Source organism: Ammospiza caudacuta, chromosome 2 (assembly GCF_027887145.1).
Source record: "Ammospiza caudacuta isolate bAmmCau1 chromosome 2, bAmmCau1.pri, whole genome shotgun sequence".
NCBI classification, from domain to species: domain Eukaryota; kingdom Metazoa; phylum Chordata; class Aves; order Passeriformes; family Passerellidae; genus Ammospiza; species Ammospiza caudacuta.
The window spans coordinates 101,118,765-101,138,307 of NC_080594.1; the positions used below are offsets into that span (position 1 = coordinate 101,118,765).

A 19,543-nucleotide genomic window follows, 5' to 3' on the forward strand; every position below is an offset into this window, starting at 1 on the left:
CTAGGATGAAATTACTTGGGCCAGTTACAAAACCAGTTATTTTCTAGGCTAGGCTCTAAATAAAAGTGAAATAAAAAGAAGAGGGTGGGCTACAAAGCTAAGGTTTCCTAAACTGCTGAAGATGCCCATCATTTGGGATGCCTGGAAAGTGTCTGGTGCACGTCTTTTGCAAATTTTTTTCCTAAAGACAGAGTAATGTACATTGTGCCAGCATGACAACATTATAGCAGCCAAAATATCTGCTTGGTTTTCAGTATTTTACATATTAAGCCTCAGTCCATATTTAAGCTGTTAAATGAAGAATTTACCTTGTAATTTAACCAGCAGAGTTATTAAAAGTCTTTGAAATCAGGTCAGTCTCTTGTTAGAAGTGCTATGGAACTACTGGAATTATTGTTTAGGAATGTGGCAGACAGAATTAACAGCCCAAAGCTTAGAAATCTTGGCGTACTTTTGTTCTTGATCTCTAAGAGAAGCATCCAAATGTTTCAAAAAAACTCACCACAAATAATTTAAAATATTTGAATAATTTACATGTTTGAAAGTAGTTATGTGTGTCTTTGTTATGTGTTGGATATATTTGTGGTTTTAAAAAGTTCTCATAGTTAACTACAAAGCCAGTTTCCAAGTGGTAAATCCCTCGTGTGAGGTGAGGCTCAGCTCCAGCCCATTTGCATGCCTGGAGTCCAAACCCAAATCCCACCCTGCAGCCTTTGTGTCATGCACATGCATTGTGCTTTCTGAGCCACTCACTAGCAAAATTAAGACAAAATGTGTAGAAATATGATCTTTTGGACTTTCTTATTTCAGAATATGTGCATGCTTTTATGGCACAGTGATTCCAAATACCTAGAACTTTTTTTGTGCATTTTATCTGGAAAAAGTCTGTTGTTGTTTATTTGCTTTTTTTCTGCTTTGCTAAACTCAAATCCAGCTTAACTCTGATCTTGTAAGCCAAGGAGATATGTAAGAGTTTCATATTTCTATTGATCTCTGTGAGAGTCCTTACTGCCTGTTATTGGGACCACCCGTAACAGCAGTAAAAGTGTGGTCTGCCTAACCCCTGCTCAGATATTGCTGTGGGAAAGATGCCCTACCTACAGTTTCTTTCTCTCCATCACTGTCTCTTTTCAAGCAGTCTGCAACTTTTTAAACTCTGCTGGAGTTTTAACTCCATTTGAAAGTTCAGAGTAGAAAAGGATTCTTCATCTTTTCATGTTCTTCCTGCTTTCCAGATAAAAACCATCTTGAGTGGGTTCATTATTAGGGGCTACCTGGGAAAATGGACACTTTTAATCAAAACAGTCACCTTGGTTCTGGTGGTGTCTTCAGGCCTCAGCCTTGGGAAAGAGGGCCCATTAGTCCATGTGGCCTGTTGCTGTGGAAACTTCTTCAGCAGCCTCTTCTCTAAGTACAGCAAGAATGAAGGAAAGAGAAGAGAGGTGAGCTTGGTTGTAAATTTTTATTTTCCCTGTCTGGATACTGGGGATTTCAAAAAACTCATGCCTTGTATGTAAACATTTGCTTTGCAGGTACTTTCAGCTGCAGCTGCTGCAGGAGTTTCAGTTGCCTTTGGGGCTCCAATTGGAGGTGTGCTTTTTAGTCTGGAAGAGGTGAGACCTGGCAGTTCACTTGCTTCAGTAAATATATTTCAATTTGATGCCTTTCTCCAAGATTACTCATTATTTTTCAAATATTTATATGCTTATTTTTTCCCCTATTAAAAAAAACCTATGATTTCCAATAATAAGAAATAACCAGGTATTTTAGCATAATCTGAGTAGCAGAAAACAAATTAGATGACTGAGTATGGAAATATATCCCTCTGCTGAGTTGTCTCTAGCCTCCAGCTAGCTAATGCACGGACCAAGCTGTCAAGCATTTCTTATACTTTCTAGATAGCAACTATGGGTTTAAATTTTAAACTAGTTGCTACTCCTTTTCTGATACTTTTATGAACATGTTCTGGCTGTGGTAAGGTCTAGTGCCCACAGTAAAGTCAAATGAAACAGATGGTGATGGTGGTTAAAGGCAGCACCTTCTGTGGTACTCAGTGAAATGTTTATGGTCTTTGCTTTGTTTTAGGTCAGCTACTACTTTCCCCTGAAGACCCTCTGGAGGTCATTTTTTGCTGCTCTGGTGGCTGCCTTCACGCTGAGGTCCATCAATCCTTTTGGGAACAGCCGGCTGGTGCTGTTCTATGTGGAGTACCACACCCCCTGGTACATGGCCGAGCTCTTCCCCTTCATCCTGCTCGGCGTCTTCGGGGGCCTCTGGGGGACCCTCTTCATCCGATGCAACATCGCCTGGTGCAGGAGGAGGAAAACCACCAGGCTTGGGAAATACCCAGTGCTGGAGGTGATTGTGATAACAGCCATCACCGCCATCATCGCCTACCCCAACCCCTACACGCGCCGGAGCACCAGCGAGCTCATCTCCGAGCTCTTCAACGACTGCGGGGCCCTGGAGTCCTCGCAGCTCTGCGACTACATCAACGACCCCAACATGACCCAGCCCGTGGATGACATTCCCGACAGACCTGCTGGCCCTGGGGTCTACTCTGCCATGTGGCAGCTGGCCTTGGCCTTGGTGTTCAAAATTGTCATCACCATATTCACTTTCGGCATGAAGGTAAATCGGACCGTGGGCCGCAGATGGGTTGCTGTGGGCTCTCTATGGCCCTGACCTGCCCCAGGCTTGGGGCTGTCCCTGAGGTGCTGCTGGCCCTGACCTGCCCCAGGCTTGGGGCTGTCCCTGAGGTGCTGCTGGCTCCTCTCCAGCACCATGCCCTGTGGGCCCCTGTGGCAGCCCAGGACTGAGCCCTGCTTTTCCACCTTCCAGTCATCTGCGGTTTTGTTAAGTGAAAAAGAAATCTGTGTGGAGATTTAAACCTGCTGTAGCCAATAAGCAATTTCAAGATGATTCCCACTGCAGCTGTTTTTTAGCTCTCTCATGGATATGGGCTATTTACATTGTTGTTTGTCTTGTTGGATTAATGTCTTAATGTGCCTCAAGGTAGCTATACTCAAGGAAGTAATAATTTTAAATTTACTATTTTACACATTTAGAGCATCACAGAAATATAAAAGTGGCTGAAAAGGTCTATTTTTGAATACTTTTAAGCACTGTAGCTCAGAAAAAAAAGGGAATGAATGAGAAGACTAACTGATGTGTCATTTGAATATTCTGGATTTGCAGCTTTTTCCTTCAGCAACTCCTTCTCCCCATAAATGAGTGATGAGAGGTCCAAGAACAATTTATCCAAGCTTTCCATATATACCAAACTGTTTGTGGTGAACTCTATATATCTGATTAATAGAGCACATAAAAAGCAGGTTCTGTCTGTCTACAGCTCCCATTATCTGAGCATTTATTTGTGGATCTGGTGACTGCAGACAATGAGAAGCTTTTTTTAGTTATACACTGTATTTTATACCATGCTCAAAACTAGATTATCTCATTTTTCACTTAAACACTACACTTGAACTGAGTGTAGCCTTTCACTCTAGAAACTGATTTATGGCTGACAGCCCATTGTTATGCTTGTTCATGAAAAGCTTTGTTTCTTTATTTAAAATGTGATTCTTTATTTATCCTGTATATTTAAAAACTTTTAGAAGCAATTGCCAGTTTCAGCCTGTCTGTAAAAGAATGGACCAAATAGCTTTACCTACTAAATCTAGAAGACTCAATTGAGCTGCATCAGCAAAGTTAACACAATGTGGTGGGGTCTGTAGCATCCACTGTTATCAGCCGTAGATGCCCCTGGGCTGTGCTGATGAGGTGATTAGTTAAGTTCTCAAGGAAGCTTAAGGTGTATTTTCAGACTTTAAAAGATATAATAGGCTTTCCTTTCTGCAAACAACAAAAGCTGCCAGCAAGCCCCTGTCACAGATCTGAATTGTCTTCTCCAGCAGGAAATACATCTCTAACTTGCTGGTGCACTTGACATCTAAGTAGAAATTTCCTAAGAGGAAATGCACTTATCCAAGGCAAAATACATTTTCATTCTCTTTTTTTCCCCCTCCATTCTCATTTAAATACTGTTTTTAATGACTTGTGGCTTGTCTGTATAGCAAACAAAGTTATGATTCACAGAGCTTCCTGGAAAATATATTGTAAACTGCGATGGAGAATTAGTTGTCCCTGAGCAGTCAGCCTCCTTTCTCTGAATTTTTATTCTTCATTTGACATTTAATTTAAAATCTGGTCTGATTTAGCCTGAAAAAGTAGTAATAGAACCATAAAGTGCTCCATCTGATAGAGGGTGAAATCATTATGTTATTTTCAGTTAAGCTTATTCTCAAGCCTATGACAGAACCGTGAGCAGCTCCTGACCTCCTGCTGAGAAAGCAATAAAGGCAAAGCCAGGAACATCTTGACTTCAAAAGCAAACTGTTGTTCAGAAACAGCATTTGTCTCCCTAATTCAGTGGGATGCAGCAGATAGGGTTCAAAATTTCTTTAGAAAGTGCACTAACTTTTTATAAAGCTATTAATACCCATGTAGCCACATAAACTCTGTTGCTGCAGAAAACTGTGTCAGACCATGGGGATCAGCCCTGTAGGCTGCCATGAGGCTATGGAAACTTGGTTCTCTTACTGTCAATTAAAATTGTTTGATACTTGCTAAGGTGCTCATGTGTCCATATTTCATTCCAGATCCCTTCAGGCCTTTTTATTCCTAGCATGGCTGTTGGAGCCATAGCTGGCAGGATGGTTGGGATTGGAGTGGAGCAGCTGGCATACCACCACCATGACTGGATCATCTTCAGGAACTGGTGCAGACCTGGGGCAGACTGTGTCACACCGGGCCTTTATGCCATGGTGGGAGCAGCAGCTTGCTTGGGTAGGGTCTCTGTTGGTCATTGCTTTGTATGTGACCAACACTGGGGACATGCTTGGGGACATGCTCTGGAGGGGCCTGGGTTGGTGTTAGCTGCCTATGTTGGCATTTCTGGGGGCAACAGAAGTTGAAATCAAGACGTGATGGGTTAAAGAACAGGCAGCTTCCTCTGCTGGTTGCTCCAGTGATCTGCCAGATAGTCAGCAACAGAAAGGCTTGCAGTCATTGATGTCTACTCCTTGTAGTCTGCCAAAAGCAGAGAAAAGGAAAGACCAAATTGAAGTTTAACTGCGGGTTTCCAAGCAGGAGTACATTTGAAGTACATTTGCTTGCATTTTTTCCATTTGATGTAATGAAATTCACTGTAACTGGACTTGCTTATTTAGACTGTGCACTCTCTCAGTGCAGGAAGCAAACATCCCAGTTTTTGCTAAATTTTAAGCTACACAGAGGCAAAAATTCTGGGTCTTATTGGCTGCGTGTCATGCTATGGTCAACTGAGCTGTATTTTGGTTTACATTTTGATCATAGGCCAATACTGGATTACACTCAATCAATAGGATTTATTGGATATAACAGCAGTGATCTGTTAACTATTAAAGCAAGATAATTGAAAAATATCTCACATATCAAATTTCTAGCCATAGAGTAAGAAGTATGTTACAAGCATACCATCTGAACATGTTTTTACCTGATCATATCTTTCCCCTCGTGTACTTGCATATTCTATCTCCTTTTGTTGCTGTTATTGATGTCATCATCAGTGTATGAAAAATAGTGGAGAGGCATAACACACGAGTAATGTGACTGGGTAGGTTTGAAATTAAACATGTACTAAGGAAGAGCTGGAAAAATTTTGGATTTGGATGCTCATATTAGAAAAGCAGGATCATTTGCGTGATCAGTATAGAGGAAGGAAGGGTGGGATTTGCTTGAAAATTTAATGTCTGTAATGTAGATATCAACAACTGAGCTTAACTGTCTTGATACCCCTCACAGTCAAAACAGAAAAATGAGGTATGGGAAAGATCAGTCTCATCTGCCCATACACATCTAAAACCAGGAAAAGGAACAGATTATTTTGGCCTCAAAAGGGCCTGTTTTTATCTAGAGGTTATAAAGGCAATCTGGGTCATCCCTTTGGATGTGAACACCCACAGCAGAGTAGACGTTTTAAAAAAAGCTGGGATGAATCTTACTGTCCAGACAAGTAAAGCACTTCCTTTTTACTGTAAATGATCTTCATTCATTAAATAAATAATGCACAAAAATGTGGCTCTGATGTTGCAGATGATCTGCTAGTCAGCATAGAATTATAGAGGCATTGAATATGCTGAGTTGGAAGGGACCAATCAGGATCATCAAGTCCAAATCCTGCCCATGCACAGAACACCCCAAAAATGACACCAAGAGAATTGTCCAAATACCTCTTCCCAAGGCAACTTCACTGGTCACCAGAGAGAAGAGATCAGTGTCTGCTCCTCTGCTTCCCGTTGTGAGAATGTTGTAGACCAGAATGAGGTCTCCCCCTAGTCCTCTCCAGGCTGAACAGGCTAAGTGACCTCAGCCACTCCACAAAAGCTTCCCCTTCCCACACTCCATCATCCTAGTGGCCCTCCTTTGGGTGGTTTCTAATAGCTTAATGCAATTTTTTTTATACTGTGATGCCCAAAACTTCACATAGGACTCAAAGTGAGGCTGCAATTTCTTCCTCTTTTACACGGTCCAAATTAAGGTGCAGTGGTTTTTAATAGTGTGGTGAGAAATACCGTAGAAAGGTCACAGCTTGTACTTAAGCTGTTCTGTACCAAAGACTGTCTTGCCTGAAGTAAGAGAAATGGAGTATTAAATGATCCTTACTCTGGTATTTGCTCTCAGCTTTTCACAGTCAGAAGTTTAAGGCATTTCTCAGATGAAATTCATATCTGGATCATAGTGTTAAGTAATCAACAATCGAATATTTCTGTATGCTGCTAGATAAAAAGATCTTTTAATGACCTGTTTCTGATTTTTCTCATCTAAAATTGGGCTGTATTTTGAGCCCCAAAAATAGCAGATTTATTACATTTACCTTTTGAACAGAGGCAAAGAAATGTTACCTAATAATTCAGAGATACATACACACTTGTCCTCAGTTATGTGATCATTTTTATCCTTTAATGTAAACTGAAGGAGCGAAGAACTTGCTTATGAAATTAATATGGAAGGACTAGACTGAAAAATACAGCTACAGCCCTGCCTGTGGCTGCATGCCTGGATGGCCTCAAACCAAGTTGTACTCAGTTCAAACTGAATTACTATAGTGATATCCAAAGCAAGGGTTTAAGCTGTATCATAGCTCTTGCAGTGGCCCTAAGCTGTTCCAAGGTAGGATTTTGTAACCATGTTGTGCCCAAAGATAATGGTCAGCCTTCTCCTCAGTATGACTGCAATAGACAGGCTGGTGTGAAGGCCACCTCTCCACGTTCAGCCGTGGCACTGAACTGATTCTTGGAGTCATTTAGAGGGCTAACAGCAGGATTCAGTTTTACTTTCTCAAGTATCCATTAAAGCTGATTTTTTTTGGCATCCTTTTTGGTTTTAAAGCTCTGTCTTTTAGCATTCATTGTTTGCTTTTCAATGCTAGCAACTTTGGCATGAGCAAGTTCCCTCAACCTTTGCGATGAAAATTGCAGTAGATGAAAAATACCTTTCTGCAGAGAAACAGGCCTAAGAGTGTAAGGGCAAAGTACTCAGCATAAATAATTACATGCATTTTTGAGTGCAAGGCTCAAAGATATAAGTGAGTTTCTTAGTATGTATACCAGCCCTGAGAGAAACTTGAGTCTTTTCCTTGTTGGCAGGTGGCGTTACTCGAATGACAGTCTCTCTGGTGGTGATTATGTTTGAGCTAACTGGAGGCCTGGAGTACATTGTGCCTCTTATGGCTGCAGCTGTCACAAGCAAGTGGGTGGCAGATGCCTTTGGGAAAGAGGGGATCTATGAAGCTCACATCCACCTGAATGGTTACCCCTTCCTGGATGTGAAGGACGAGTTCACGCACCGCACGCTGGCCACGGACGTGATGCGGCCGAGGCGGGGCGAGGCACCTCTCTCCGTGCTCACCCAGGACAGCATGACCGTGGAGGACGTGGAGACCCTGATCAAAGAGACTGACTACAATGGCTTCCCAGTCGTGGTTTCCAAAGACTCAGAGAGACTTATTGGATTTGCACAGAGACGAGAGCTGATCCTTGCAATAAGTAAGTAGAGTGTCAATGTTCGAAAGATTGGTTTTGAAAGGGGTTTAGACAAGATAGGAGGTTAACAGTGTTATTCACCTTGAAGAATGGACAAACAAGCACCCCCAATCTTCAAATCTGACCTTTACTGGGTAGTAGGACATAGAAGCTTTTCTATTGCATCATACCACTGATAGAATTTTCTGGGCTTGACCCTTATAGGCTTAATTTTGCTGTCACTCAAAGGAGTAAAATAAAATTCTTCTAGAGACAACAGAGAGAAACTCAACTCATATGCCAGAATTTTTGCCAGAACCATACCAAAAGCCAGTGTAGTGATTAGTTTCTTTCCCTCTTCATGGGCTTCCAGAATGGGCTGGGGCAGTCATGAACTTTGGTCACCCAGGGATGAAATAGCCTGTGCTGCTTTCTGTTGCTCTGTCTCAGTTTTTCCTCACATGCAGGGTTTTAGTGCTGCACAATATTTTCAATTCACAATTCAATGCACAATATTTTTTGGTAAAGATGGGTGAATTGTTTTCTGGCATCCAGTGGATAGCTGGCTGAGAGTCCAAGTCCAGGTCACTAAAGATTTTGACTGTCAGGTCCTTTCCCGGTTGATCTGATGACTGAGTGAGGATTGAAGAACAAGTGTATTGGATGAAAGCAAGTTTTTTCACCTTTTCTGGACCCAGGACACCCAGAACTGCAGAGGTCTGCAAGGCTGGCCCATTGTCTGCTCCCATTTCTGGCAGTCCTATGGTGTTGAGGGCCAGCTGGGCAGGCAGGCAAGATGCCAGCTGGGCATGGTTGAAGGGGAGTGGAATGTCTGGTATATCCAAACCTCCTTGACTTGGAATTATTCTTCTCTGCATGGTTTTGTTTCATCCCTGTTGTTCAGGCACCTTAAAAAAGCTGTTGTCTCTGATGGAAATTCACATATTTTTCAAACAAGAAAATAATAAATGGAAAATTTGGGGTTTTTTTTTGAAGGTCACTTTCCAGCTCAGTTCCCACAAAGCTAAAACAAAAATTGATGTCTTTAAAGCACTGTTTTAGATATATTTAGCCTATCCTGGGTCTGTCTTATATACTTCCCATGCTATGTCATGGCTTTAACACTTGGTGCCTTCCTAAGTTAATAGTCTTTTGCACCTCCTTTTCAGGAAGGTTTGTCAGTGGGAAATTGCATGGACTGAAGATGAAAAGCCCTCACTTTAAAATCAGAAAGATCACAGGCTGCTTGAAGTCAGTCAAAGAACTTTGAGGAACTGAGTCTTTTGTTTCAGGTCATAAATGGCAGTGTGGCTGAATGGGCTTGACAGAAGATGTGAGAAAATGTCAGGCTATGAACTGACAACAAAGAAATCAGTTAAAATTAAACTCAGTAAACATTTAGATCAAAATGCTTGCCTGTTCAAAAATTGTTTGACATCTGCATTTTTCAGAGGAAAAGGTACTGTTTTCTGATCAGTTCTAATTAAGAGCATCTTTTATAGAAAATGACAGAGAACTTAGATTTAAAATTAAATTGTTATATGCATCGATAAGTTTTTCTAAAATCCTCAGCCACCGATGATTTTTGGTAACCCAGCTTGGGCTGAGTGTGAGTGCTGTCAATCTGTGCTGACACTATGATAAATGGTTAATCTTTCCAGTATGGTTTGTGTCCTTGTGACTTAAAATCTGGATTTGGTTTCGAAAGACACAGTATATGGTTCTAGTACAGAGCAGGACAAACCATGCTAGCAACTTTTGATTGCTAATCCTCTTTCTCTGAAGTTGCTTTGCCTGAATTTCAGAGTTGGTGTTGTTGATCACTACCCCAAGGGTAGCCAATGTGTTCTGTACCTCCACCTCAGTTTCCTTCATGGTAGTGAGCATGGAGCCATACACCAATTCTCCTTAAGCCATAAAATTGCTTAGTAAGACAGAAATATCACACAAGGTGAAGCATCTCTGATTCACCTGTTCAGGTTCACCTCCTCAGCCTGACAGAGATACTGGAGTTACATCTCAGAACAGCATAAGCCCCATCCGTGCAGGACTTCAGCCAGGGAATGAGGTCTTACCAAAAGCAGAGTCAGGCCCACTCCAGTATCTCTTCTTTCACCAGTATCTCTTTTTTCATGGCATTGTGGCCTGCAGAATGCCTCCCCAGTCTGAGCTAGCTCTGACACCCCTATGAAAGAACACATTGCACTTCATAGAGACATGGTTTCAATCAAGAATTTCAGCTTCTTTCTCAGGCCCAATTAATTGTGCATCAGTAGTATGGTGGTCCAGGGAATACTCTGGGGAAATACTCCAATTCCCTCACACACCTGCCTTCTAGGATGAAGGCAATAGCTGCTGAGTCTTGCATCAAATACCCATTCCCACAAATACCCATTCCCATATCTGCCTCATGATTTACCCCTATGTAATTTCTTTCCCACTGAGTGGAGCATGCTCTATAAATGCATCAAATACCTGTAAAGTGAATGGCAATGCCATTGCCAATTGCTCAGCAGCATCCTCAGGAGGATTGTGTCCTTCCATTGATCCTTGTTGAGTAGGTAGGCAGGTGGAGTGGCAGAGTCACCCTCTGGGAAGAGGTGTCTACATTTTAGATGACACCTACTTTTCAGTCTTACAGAGGCAGAGTTTTGACACTGTAAAGCTTTTCTTAAATTTGGCCAGCTCCAGAGGCACCATGCAAAAGGCAGAGCCTTGGACAATAGCCAGGTGGCCTGTATAATATGCTTTTCTCAGTGTGGAGTAAAGAGATGAACATAGTTGTGAAATGTGAACCCCTGAATATGAGAGACTGTTTCACATTTGGGATAAGTAATTCACTCTCTAGCTATGACAAGAGCCTGCATAGATTGCTCTGTAAAGCCAGACATTGTCATCCATTTGCTTTGCTCTTTCTGTTAATCTGTATCTGTTTTTCTTACCCACTGACTGCAAAAATGATCTGCTCTTCTGTTTTACCTTTACTCCCACTCCCCCATCCAGTGAGACTGCATACAAAATCCACCATTTTTCTGATGCCACTGAATTGACTCCATAGTACTACATCATTCAAATTTCTCTAGAGAGGTGTTTGACATGGAAGAGTGAAATCATGGTTTTGGCTAATCACTGCTGTTCAGGGTCACTGCTGCCTTGGGAACAGCAATGTGGTAACCAAAATGCTTGGCCCTGTTTCTTAGGGTGCAGCTTTGGGAAGGAAATACCTAGCTGTCAAAGGTTTTTATCAAAGGGTGGGAGTTACCTTCAGTTTGATTAATGTTACCTCTTAGCACAGATCATATATCAAAGAAGTATGCAGGCATATTCACACTTGAAATTGGATGTATGAATTGAAACAAGCTGAGACAAAACTAACGTCATTCCTGTAAATTGCAATAGGGCTTGTAATATGTGGGGTGAGAAGGTTGAGAATCACATACTGTACTGATGTTAGGGTTGAGCCAGCACTGCTGCAGTTCCAGAAATATTACAAGACAATGATCGTTGAATGTAAAAAAAATAAAAATTGCAGCTGAAACATGTTGGAAACCATCACTGTCTAGATTACAAGTCAAAGGAGTAGGTTTCTCACTCTGATTGATGGCAGAGAGTTCCAAGAATATTTACATATGCTTGGAGTATGAGTTCAAGAGCAGAAGCAACCTATGTTAATTGAAAGTAATAATTTAACTATTTCCAAGGATTTATTAAAAAAAACAAGTTAAACCCTCAGAGCCAAACACATGATATGCTTATTCTGGGGAGTGAAAAGTTGTCTGTCGTTTGGAAATCTGTCTCATATAATGTTTATACCCTGTAGTGTTGAGCAGAGATGAGGTAAACTCTACAAAGAAAATAAAGTACTCCAGTGGTAATTCTTGGGGCATGCTTTAAGTAGAAGGCTTATACTGATCATGAAAACTCCAGATGTAGTAATGTTCAATTTGTAGTTTGATTCAAGTATTAATGATAGCTTTTGAACTTCTGAAAATGGTCACACATGTGCTGTTTACAGCTATATTTTTCCTCCCTTTACTATTTTCCTTTAAGTAGGAAGGTAATTTATTTTTCCTTTTTAAAATCTAGCTTTGCTAACAATTTAAGGCATTAATTGTAAACACACAATGTTTACCCTGCATGCCAGCAAGGTGTGCTGATCTAGAAAAACACCCACACCACCCCTGGACCCCTGGAATCTGAATTTGTCTTTCCCCAGCTTTGTGTTCATAAATCTATTCACCATGTCCACATTTTCCCAAATCTACTGAAAAGTTTTGCTCCAAGCCAGCTGGGATCTTACACAGCTGTTGCACTCCACTCCTTCAGACATGTAATAAGGTTTCTGTTGTGATTCTCACAATGGAGGAAATTACATACAGTGGTTTGAATTTGACAGAAATTGGATTAGTGAAGTTTGTGAATGCAATGAGCTGCATATTTATTCAGAAAAGTATTATCCCTACCAAGGAAAAATATGTGCCTATAAAAATACCACATTTGCTTTGAGGGAGTGATGGCTCAAAGAAGTTCAAGGTTACTCAGTGACCCAGATTTCTGGGACTTCAGTACATTAAAGACAAAATCAAACCTTGCTTTCCAAAGGAGTGATTCTTTTTTATTACCAAACTTAATTCACTATCTGCACCAATTTTTGTGCTGCACAGAGAATGCACGCCAGCGCCAGGATGGGGTGGTGAGCAACTCCATCGTGTACTTCACTGAGGATCCCCCAGAAGTGCCACCCAACAGTCCCCACCCACTGAAACTGCGGAGAATTCTCAACCTGAGCCCTTTCACCGTCACCGACCACACACCCATGGAAACTGTGGTGGATATCTTCAGAAAGCTCGGGCTCCGGCAGTGCCTGGTGACTCGCAGTGGGTGAGTAGCTGGCAGCCAAGTGAACATTTTTATTTTCTTATTTTTGAATGGATGAATAAGGGAACCTCACCTGTGTCTCTCCGGGGCAGCAAAAGAAGTCAGACTCGGAACCAAAATGGTGCTTGCAGGGTGTTACATTTCATTCTGCTCCCCCAAATTCTTAGTGTATTCTCATTTAGATAAGGTAAAAATAAATACAAAATAAACTGTTCTGACTTCCCCTATCATTCAGTTTTCTGCAGAGACAGATCTGGCAAGCAGTGTTGTTTGCAAAGAATATGCCTGTTTTGAGACATCCAGCTAGATTAGATGTTTGTGAAAATTGTGATAAAGATGTCACTGGAAGAAAATTATTCCATTCAACTTTCTTTATTGGATAATGGAAAGGTGTATAAATCAAAGGCCCTCAACAGTTGAAGGAGGTGGGCAAATATGAAATTAGGAGAATAAAAAGCTGCACCATGTGGACTAGACATAACATCCCATAGTTCCAATGGAATTTGAGATATTTGGGCATCATGGCTCATCCCAGGATCTAGTGATAGCCAGACCACAGCCATCACTTCCAAATGTGGAAGACTAAAATTTATTCTTCTGTTAGAGAGTCTTTTTGTTATTCAAAAATATTGCATGTCAGTTGTTACTGTCAATGCAGTATCCTCATCATTAAGAAAATAAGAACCATTATTGGGACACAGATAAAGGTTCTGATTTTAGGTGCCTGGATTCAGAAATTTATACCTGGAGTTTTAGAAGTTATGTGAAATGAAAGGTGGAAAAACTATTAACAATGACATAATTTCAATATTCAGTGCCTAATGGTCTTCAAGGACTGGAAGTAAAAAGTCCTTGAATACTGAAGGTTATGAAATTTTTTGACTCTTGGGGCCAGACATCCCATAGGCCTCATCTTTCTTGACAGATATAATTCATTTAGGTTCACATAAATGAGAAATTATCATTTAAATTTGAAGGAATTATGCTGTCAGTGAGAGTTTCAGAAACCCTGTGCTTTAGCTTACTTTGTGTACTACCAACCACTGATGCCTTAGGTTTGACTGCTGGTCCTCACAGCCTGAGCCTAAAGAAACTTATTATTTTGTTGTACCAAGTATTAGTTGTTGTAGCTCCTCACTCAGCCTGAGCCTAAAGAAACATATTATTTTGTGGTACCAATTATTAATTCTTGTAGCTCCTCATTCAGTCATGTTCCCAACAACGAGAGGTAATAAGCCAAAGCATTTCACTTAATTATTGTGACTGGGGTAGTAGAAATGCATGAGGTGAGAATACTTTTATAAAAAGGTAATAATTGGGGAATACATGAGATGGACAGTACTGTGTGGAAGCACTCACAAAATGTCCCTGCAGCTGAACAGGGAACAAACCTGGATGATAGATGAGATTGTTGACCTTTCACTTCCTTTTCTCCTATAGGAGGCTGCTGGGTATCATAACTAAAAAGGATGTATTAAGACATATGGCTCAAATGGCAAACCAGGACCCTGAATCTATCATGTTTAACTAGACTGGTAAAGAAGAAGAAAGTAACCCCACAGGAATCCCTTCTAGATTAACACGAAGGCTGTGTTTGCTGTTTCATCTTGCTTAAAGAGAAAAAGGTAACGGATATGAGGAATGGCCTGATATGCCTCTGACAGAGGGAGTAGATGCAGGACAGCACTTATTTAATGAGGGAGGCAGTTTATAAGCTCTGAGCAGCTGCAGACATCAAGCTGTGTTTCCTTAACGAGGTTCCCAAGAGCTCAGTTGGAGCACTGGTGGGTGTGAGTGATGCTGGGCTTGGAGAGAAAGAGCCACGAGCACCACTGGAGGCATCAAGGTCACAGTAACTGCTGAGGCAGGTGTGAAGAGTAGCAGACACTGTTCATGTACAAGCTGCTAAGAGACAGAAAGGTTTGTGTTCCAAGCCATTGAGTGTAGATGAGTAGTGTCAGTTGCTTTTGTTACTGGAATCATGGCTATTTGTTTGCTACTGAGTTATACCATTTTCATGACAAACAAAAATTCTCATATTTTTAAATGAAAGACTTTGCTATCTTCATTTATTTTGTAAATGTTTAATGAATCAAGTCTTAAGAGTAAGATTATGCCTCAAATCACTTTAAAATGTAGTGTCCCTTGCTCCCTGCTTTAGTCTTTTGAATTTTATACTGCTTAGCATTTCTGTCAACCAGCTTTCCCTTATAAATGTTGAAATGGGATTTATTTGTAAGAATTTATTATCTCTCTATGCAATTTTGCATACAGGTACTGTAAAATTTAGTATTTTGTGGTTTGCTGTGGTAACTGGAAAAAACATAGAAGCCCATAAAATAGTTTTCAAAAGCACTAAAAGGACAGTGGTATCTGTCTCTCATCAGTGTTAGTGACCAGAGATTGAATCCCTCACTGTCTTCCCTTATGTACATCACAATTTTTCACAAATGAATGACATTCTGCATTGATTCTTGGTTGTCCACTTAGGTCCTTTTTGTCATTGCTCTTTCTTGGCATTTGTCTGTATTTGCCAAGAGATGGCTGAAATTAATTTAACAGTTAGACAGTTGTTCTGTAAAAGATCTACTTTTTATGCACTTGACAGTCATAGGGCTGTGGAATTCCTCTCCACAGCACTGTGACTGGATAAGATCAGAGGGACTGAGAATGCAAATGATCATAAGAAAGCTTTAAGTATTTATCTGTTTGCACCAAGAACACAAGATTTACCAGACCCTGGTAGAGACCTCTAAGTCACTCAGGTAAAAATGTTAAATTTTCCTAAACCCTTGTTCTGGTCCTCTGTGAGATAAAGAGGGTCAACCCTTTAGTCAATACTGCTATCAGCAACAGAATACCAAATTGTACTCCCTGTAACACATAATTCACACTGCCCTTTCTTTATAGATGCAAACTTAAAGACTGGAGAAAGGTTGTGCTCTGAATCCCCTTCAGACCTCCTGGTCCCTTCATTTAGGCATTTAAGACCTCTGGTATTTTTGTTCAAATTCACCCAGAAAACTGGTGGTGTTTGGATGCTCCTCATGGATAGAGATGACTTTCCATGCCAGAACAGCCTGTTGCTCACCCCAGCCCAAACCCAGCCTGTTGATCTAACGTGGGCAATGTACATGATTATTGTGTCCCTGAACTGAGACAGCTGCTCAGGTGCACCCTGAGTTAGATGCTGAAGTTCCATGTCACAAATTCCTCCCCTTATCTCTGGTGACCCTGCTTCCTTCTGGCCTGTGTCCCACTGCATTCACACAGGGTATGGCCTGAATTGCTGAAGTAAAAGAAACGGAAGCAGAGGGATAATTTTAATCTGTTAAGTACTCCACCTAACAATGGTGTTTGCAACAGACTGACATAAAGATATGTAGCTCTGGCCAAAGCCCATAAATATTGCAGTGTATACGTTTTGTTAAATGAACAGCTGCAGTACAATGTATTATTAATGGGATAATATTAACATCATGTAAACTGTAGGACTGAGCAACCCCTTTCCTCTGAAAATAGGAAATAGAACATAATGTGATTATTTCTTACATTTTTCTGTGAAGCTGTCAGCAGCCAGACTCATAAAAAACCAACCAAGTCAATAACAATGCTCATAAACACTAGATTCCCTCATTTGAACAGAGAAGCCATCATAAAATCAGCTCATTCCCACAACTGAATCCAAATGGGGCTTTATACAATTGTCAGTCTCTACCCATAACTTCTAGAATCTAAGGGATGTAGACTAAGCTAAAAAGGCTGATTTTTGAGAGCAATCTCATTCTTGGATTAAAACTGTATGACCATATTCTACTTTCCATGTTTGCTAACAGCAACCAATGCAGTGTATCAACACTGAAAAACATTATAATTTTATGAGAAAAAGACATGGACTTGCCTAACTGAGGTTAATCTGGCTGTGAATACAAATTCACGTATGTATTGACTTGTCTTATCAGGTTAAACTCCATCTGTGGTTATGCATTGGCATGGATTTGTGTGGTTAATATCCATTAATACCCAAAGGCCTGATTACTGAAACCAAGTCACCCCTGTGATAGCTTGTTGCCTTGCCTTATTTGACTATTTAGGAGGAGCCCTCAGGACTTAAAAACAAGATCCAAAAAACCAACTTGGTGATTTACAGCAAGCACCAGCAAAAGGAATTGAGATTTATGTAGTTGTTGTGAATGCAGTTTGACCCTGGACTGCCACCCAAGTAAAAGGCAGGTGAATGGGTGTACAGCTCTCTTCTGTCAAACACATTCCTCTCTAGATGGAAAGCTTTAAATGCCTAAGGGGTCAAGGGAAAAACCTTTGGATATGTAACCATGTAGTGCTGCTCCTTGTTCCCATGTCTGTTCAAAAGATGTTTAACCAGAGCAGGGGCTGCTCTCTGGCTGTCCAGGAGCGGCACACTCATGGCTAACTGCAGCTGCCTGGTGTTATCATCAAGGCTGAGGCTGATGCTAGAATGACATGGAGGGCTTTGAGACTTTGCTAATTACAAAACTTCCTCCATGCTACAGCCTTTATTGCTCTTCACACTGGTGTCTGAAAGGGAACACTCAATATAAATTAATAACATGCTTATCTCAAAAAATGCGGTTATGGTATAATGATTTATTTCCCCTTAACAAGCCCATTATCAGGCACTATTTTCCATCTGTATTCCAAAATTCATTTCAGAAGGTACTGAATAGACTCCAAGAGGCACAGATCTCAGCCCTATTTGTTTGAATTTGTACAGCTCAAGGTAGTCACGTAGCGTTATCAATCTGAGTTACATGAGTATTTTAGTATATACTGCTGAATTATGCAACCTCAGTTCAATCCTTCAAGCAGTTGGCCTTCAAAAATGCCCAACTAAAATAAACAGGGGAATAAGAATCTTTGAATGATGGAGGTTCAGTATTGTACCTTTGTTTTGCATGAACTGTGTTAAGTTACATTCAGCTTCTGTTGTGTACTTGAAGCAATCTGTACTGGAAGGTTTAATAATAAAGTACAGAAATTGATGACATTAGAAAGACCCTTTGGCTGTCCCAGTGACACTAATTATTAATTCTTATGCTTTGAAGAAGCAGAAAAAGAATGTTTAAGGATTACAAAAGGCTCCCTGATTCCGTGTTTGAATGACACTATATTTATGACTATAGTTTTGCTTTGGCTCTGTTTGTTGTTTTGGGTTTTTTTTAATTGTAGAGAACAGTGTATCTGTTGCACCTTATAAAAAACAATGTTTGGACTCTATTTTTTAAATAAAACTGACTTACAGAACTGGAAACTTTTCTTGTATATCTTATTAATTAGAAAATTATTTAAGTTAATGTCTCTATGATTTTTGTTTCCTTTTCTCACTTTCCCCCTCACAGGGATAATTCAAGCCTGAGTTCTAGAGATTTAGGATATCCAATTAAATTATAGGTTAGGTAATATTAAGAAGGGAGTTAGTAAAGTTCATGCAGTGGACTTCAGAGAATCAGTCTTGATAGCTGGCTATTTTATTGTCAGAGAAAAATGTTTTTTCTTCAGCATCAGAAATACCTTAGAATCTAAAAAGAGAAGCAAAATCATTTATCTAACCAGGTTGTTCTGTCTAAAATGGTCATGAAACTTTAAAACTAGATGTTGCAAAGCCCCTATGATATATTTTTGGATACATTTTTCAATTGCACATTAATTCAAAGCTAAGATCAAAGACTGAAAATGACAGGTTCAATCATCCCCATTTAATTGGATGAAACATATGGTAAATCTATGTCAGTGACTAAATTCTAGGTAGTAGCAAAGAATATGGGCTCAATCCTGATCAACACTAAGGTGAACATGCCAGCAATATCCTAGCTAAAATTAAATTACTCATTTCAGAATGGCAGTCCCATGGCCTTCAACTCATTCCATGGATTGCTGTGCCCTTAACACAACCCAAAACCACACCATAACCCAGGAGTCATCAGGCATGCAGCAACTTCAGTAAGTTGTAATAATTCCTGTAGTTTGTATTTGGTCATGGGGTTCTGAACTTTAGACCTACCTGTCATCACTTGTGGTGGTGCAGCTGGGAGATGGAATAGAAAATGTTCACAGCATTTAGCACTGCTGTGGTGCAGCTGTGCTCCACACACCCTGGCCTGCCCTCCAAATCCAAACCAAGCAGTCTGTTATCATCCATGTGCCTTCTTGCTCTTTCAGGGGAGGCTCTTCCTCCACATCTATTTCCTACAAGCTATATTATTCCCTTGTGCTGTTCTGCTCCTCTGCTCCAAATGTGATCTTGCTTCTAGCTCCTCACAGCTGTGGTGTCCCACTATGCCCAATCTCACAGACACTATATCCCAAATAAGAAAGGTCCATCTCCAGTGGAGGGCCTCCACTTGTGGCAGACAGGATTTTGCACTGCTGCTCCCTGGAGGACACGGCAAACACAGTGTTGCTGGAATGTTGCACAGAGTTTTTTGATAGTTTTTTTTTTTTTGGCTTGCTATCTCTTAGGATCTGGTTATTGAGTTGTCTCTGCCCAAATCAAGGTGCAAACAGTAAATGTCAAGTAGGGAGAGATAGAAGAGAGCGGGGAAAAGAGAAAGAGAGTGTGAGAG

The 19,543-nt window shown here is 40.7% G+C and overlaps 1 protein-coding gene across 1 annotated transcript in view; it reads left to right on the plus strand.

Annotated features, from left to right (window-relative positions):
- Window positions 1–18,186, plus strand: part of CLCN4 (chloride voltage-gated channel 4) — a 41,813-nt gene extending 23,627 nt beyond the window's left edge. The window contains exons 6-12 of the mRNA XM_058824773.1: window positions 1,236–1,442; window positions 1,533–1,613; window positions 2,086–2,631; window positions 4,662–4,848; window positions 7,689–8,087; window positions 12,728–12,944; window positions 14,382–18,186. Coding sequence (XP_058680756.1) covers window positions 1,236–1,442; window positions 1,533–1,613; window positions 2,086–2,631; window positions 4,662–4,848; window positions 7,689–8,087; window positions 12,728–12,944; window positions 14,382–14,472 — 1,728 coding nt within the window. The 3' untranslated portion in view covers window positions 14,473–18,186. The remainder of the gene's footprint in view (window positions 1–1,235; window positions 1,443–1,532; window positions 1,614–2,085; window positions 2,632–4,661; window positions 4,849–7,688; window positions 8,088–12,727; window positions 12,945–14,381) is intronic.
- Window positions 18,187–19,543: the final 1,357 nt, after the last annotated feature.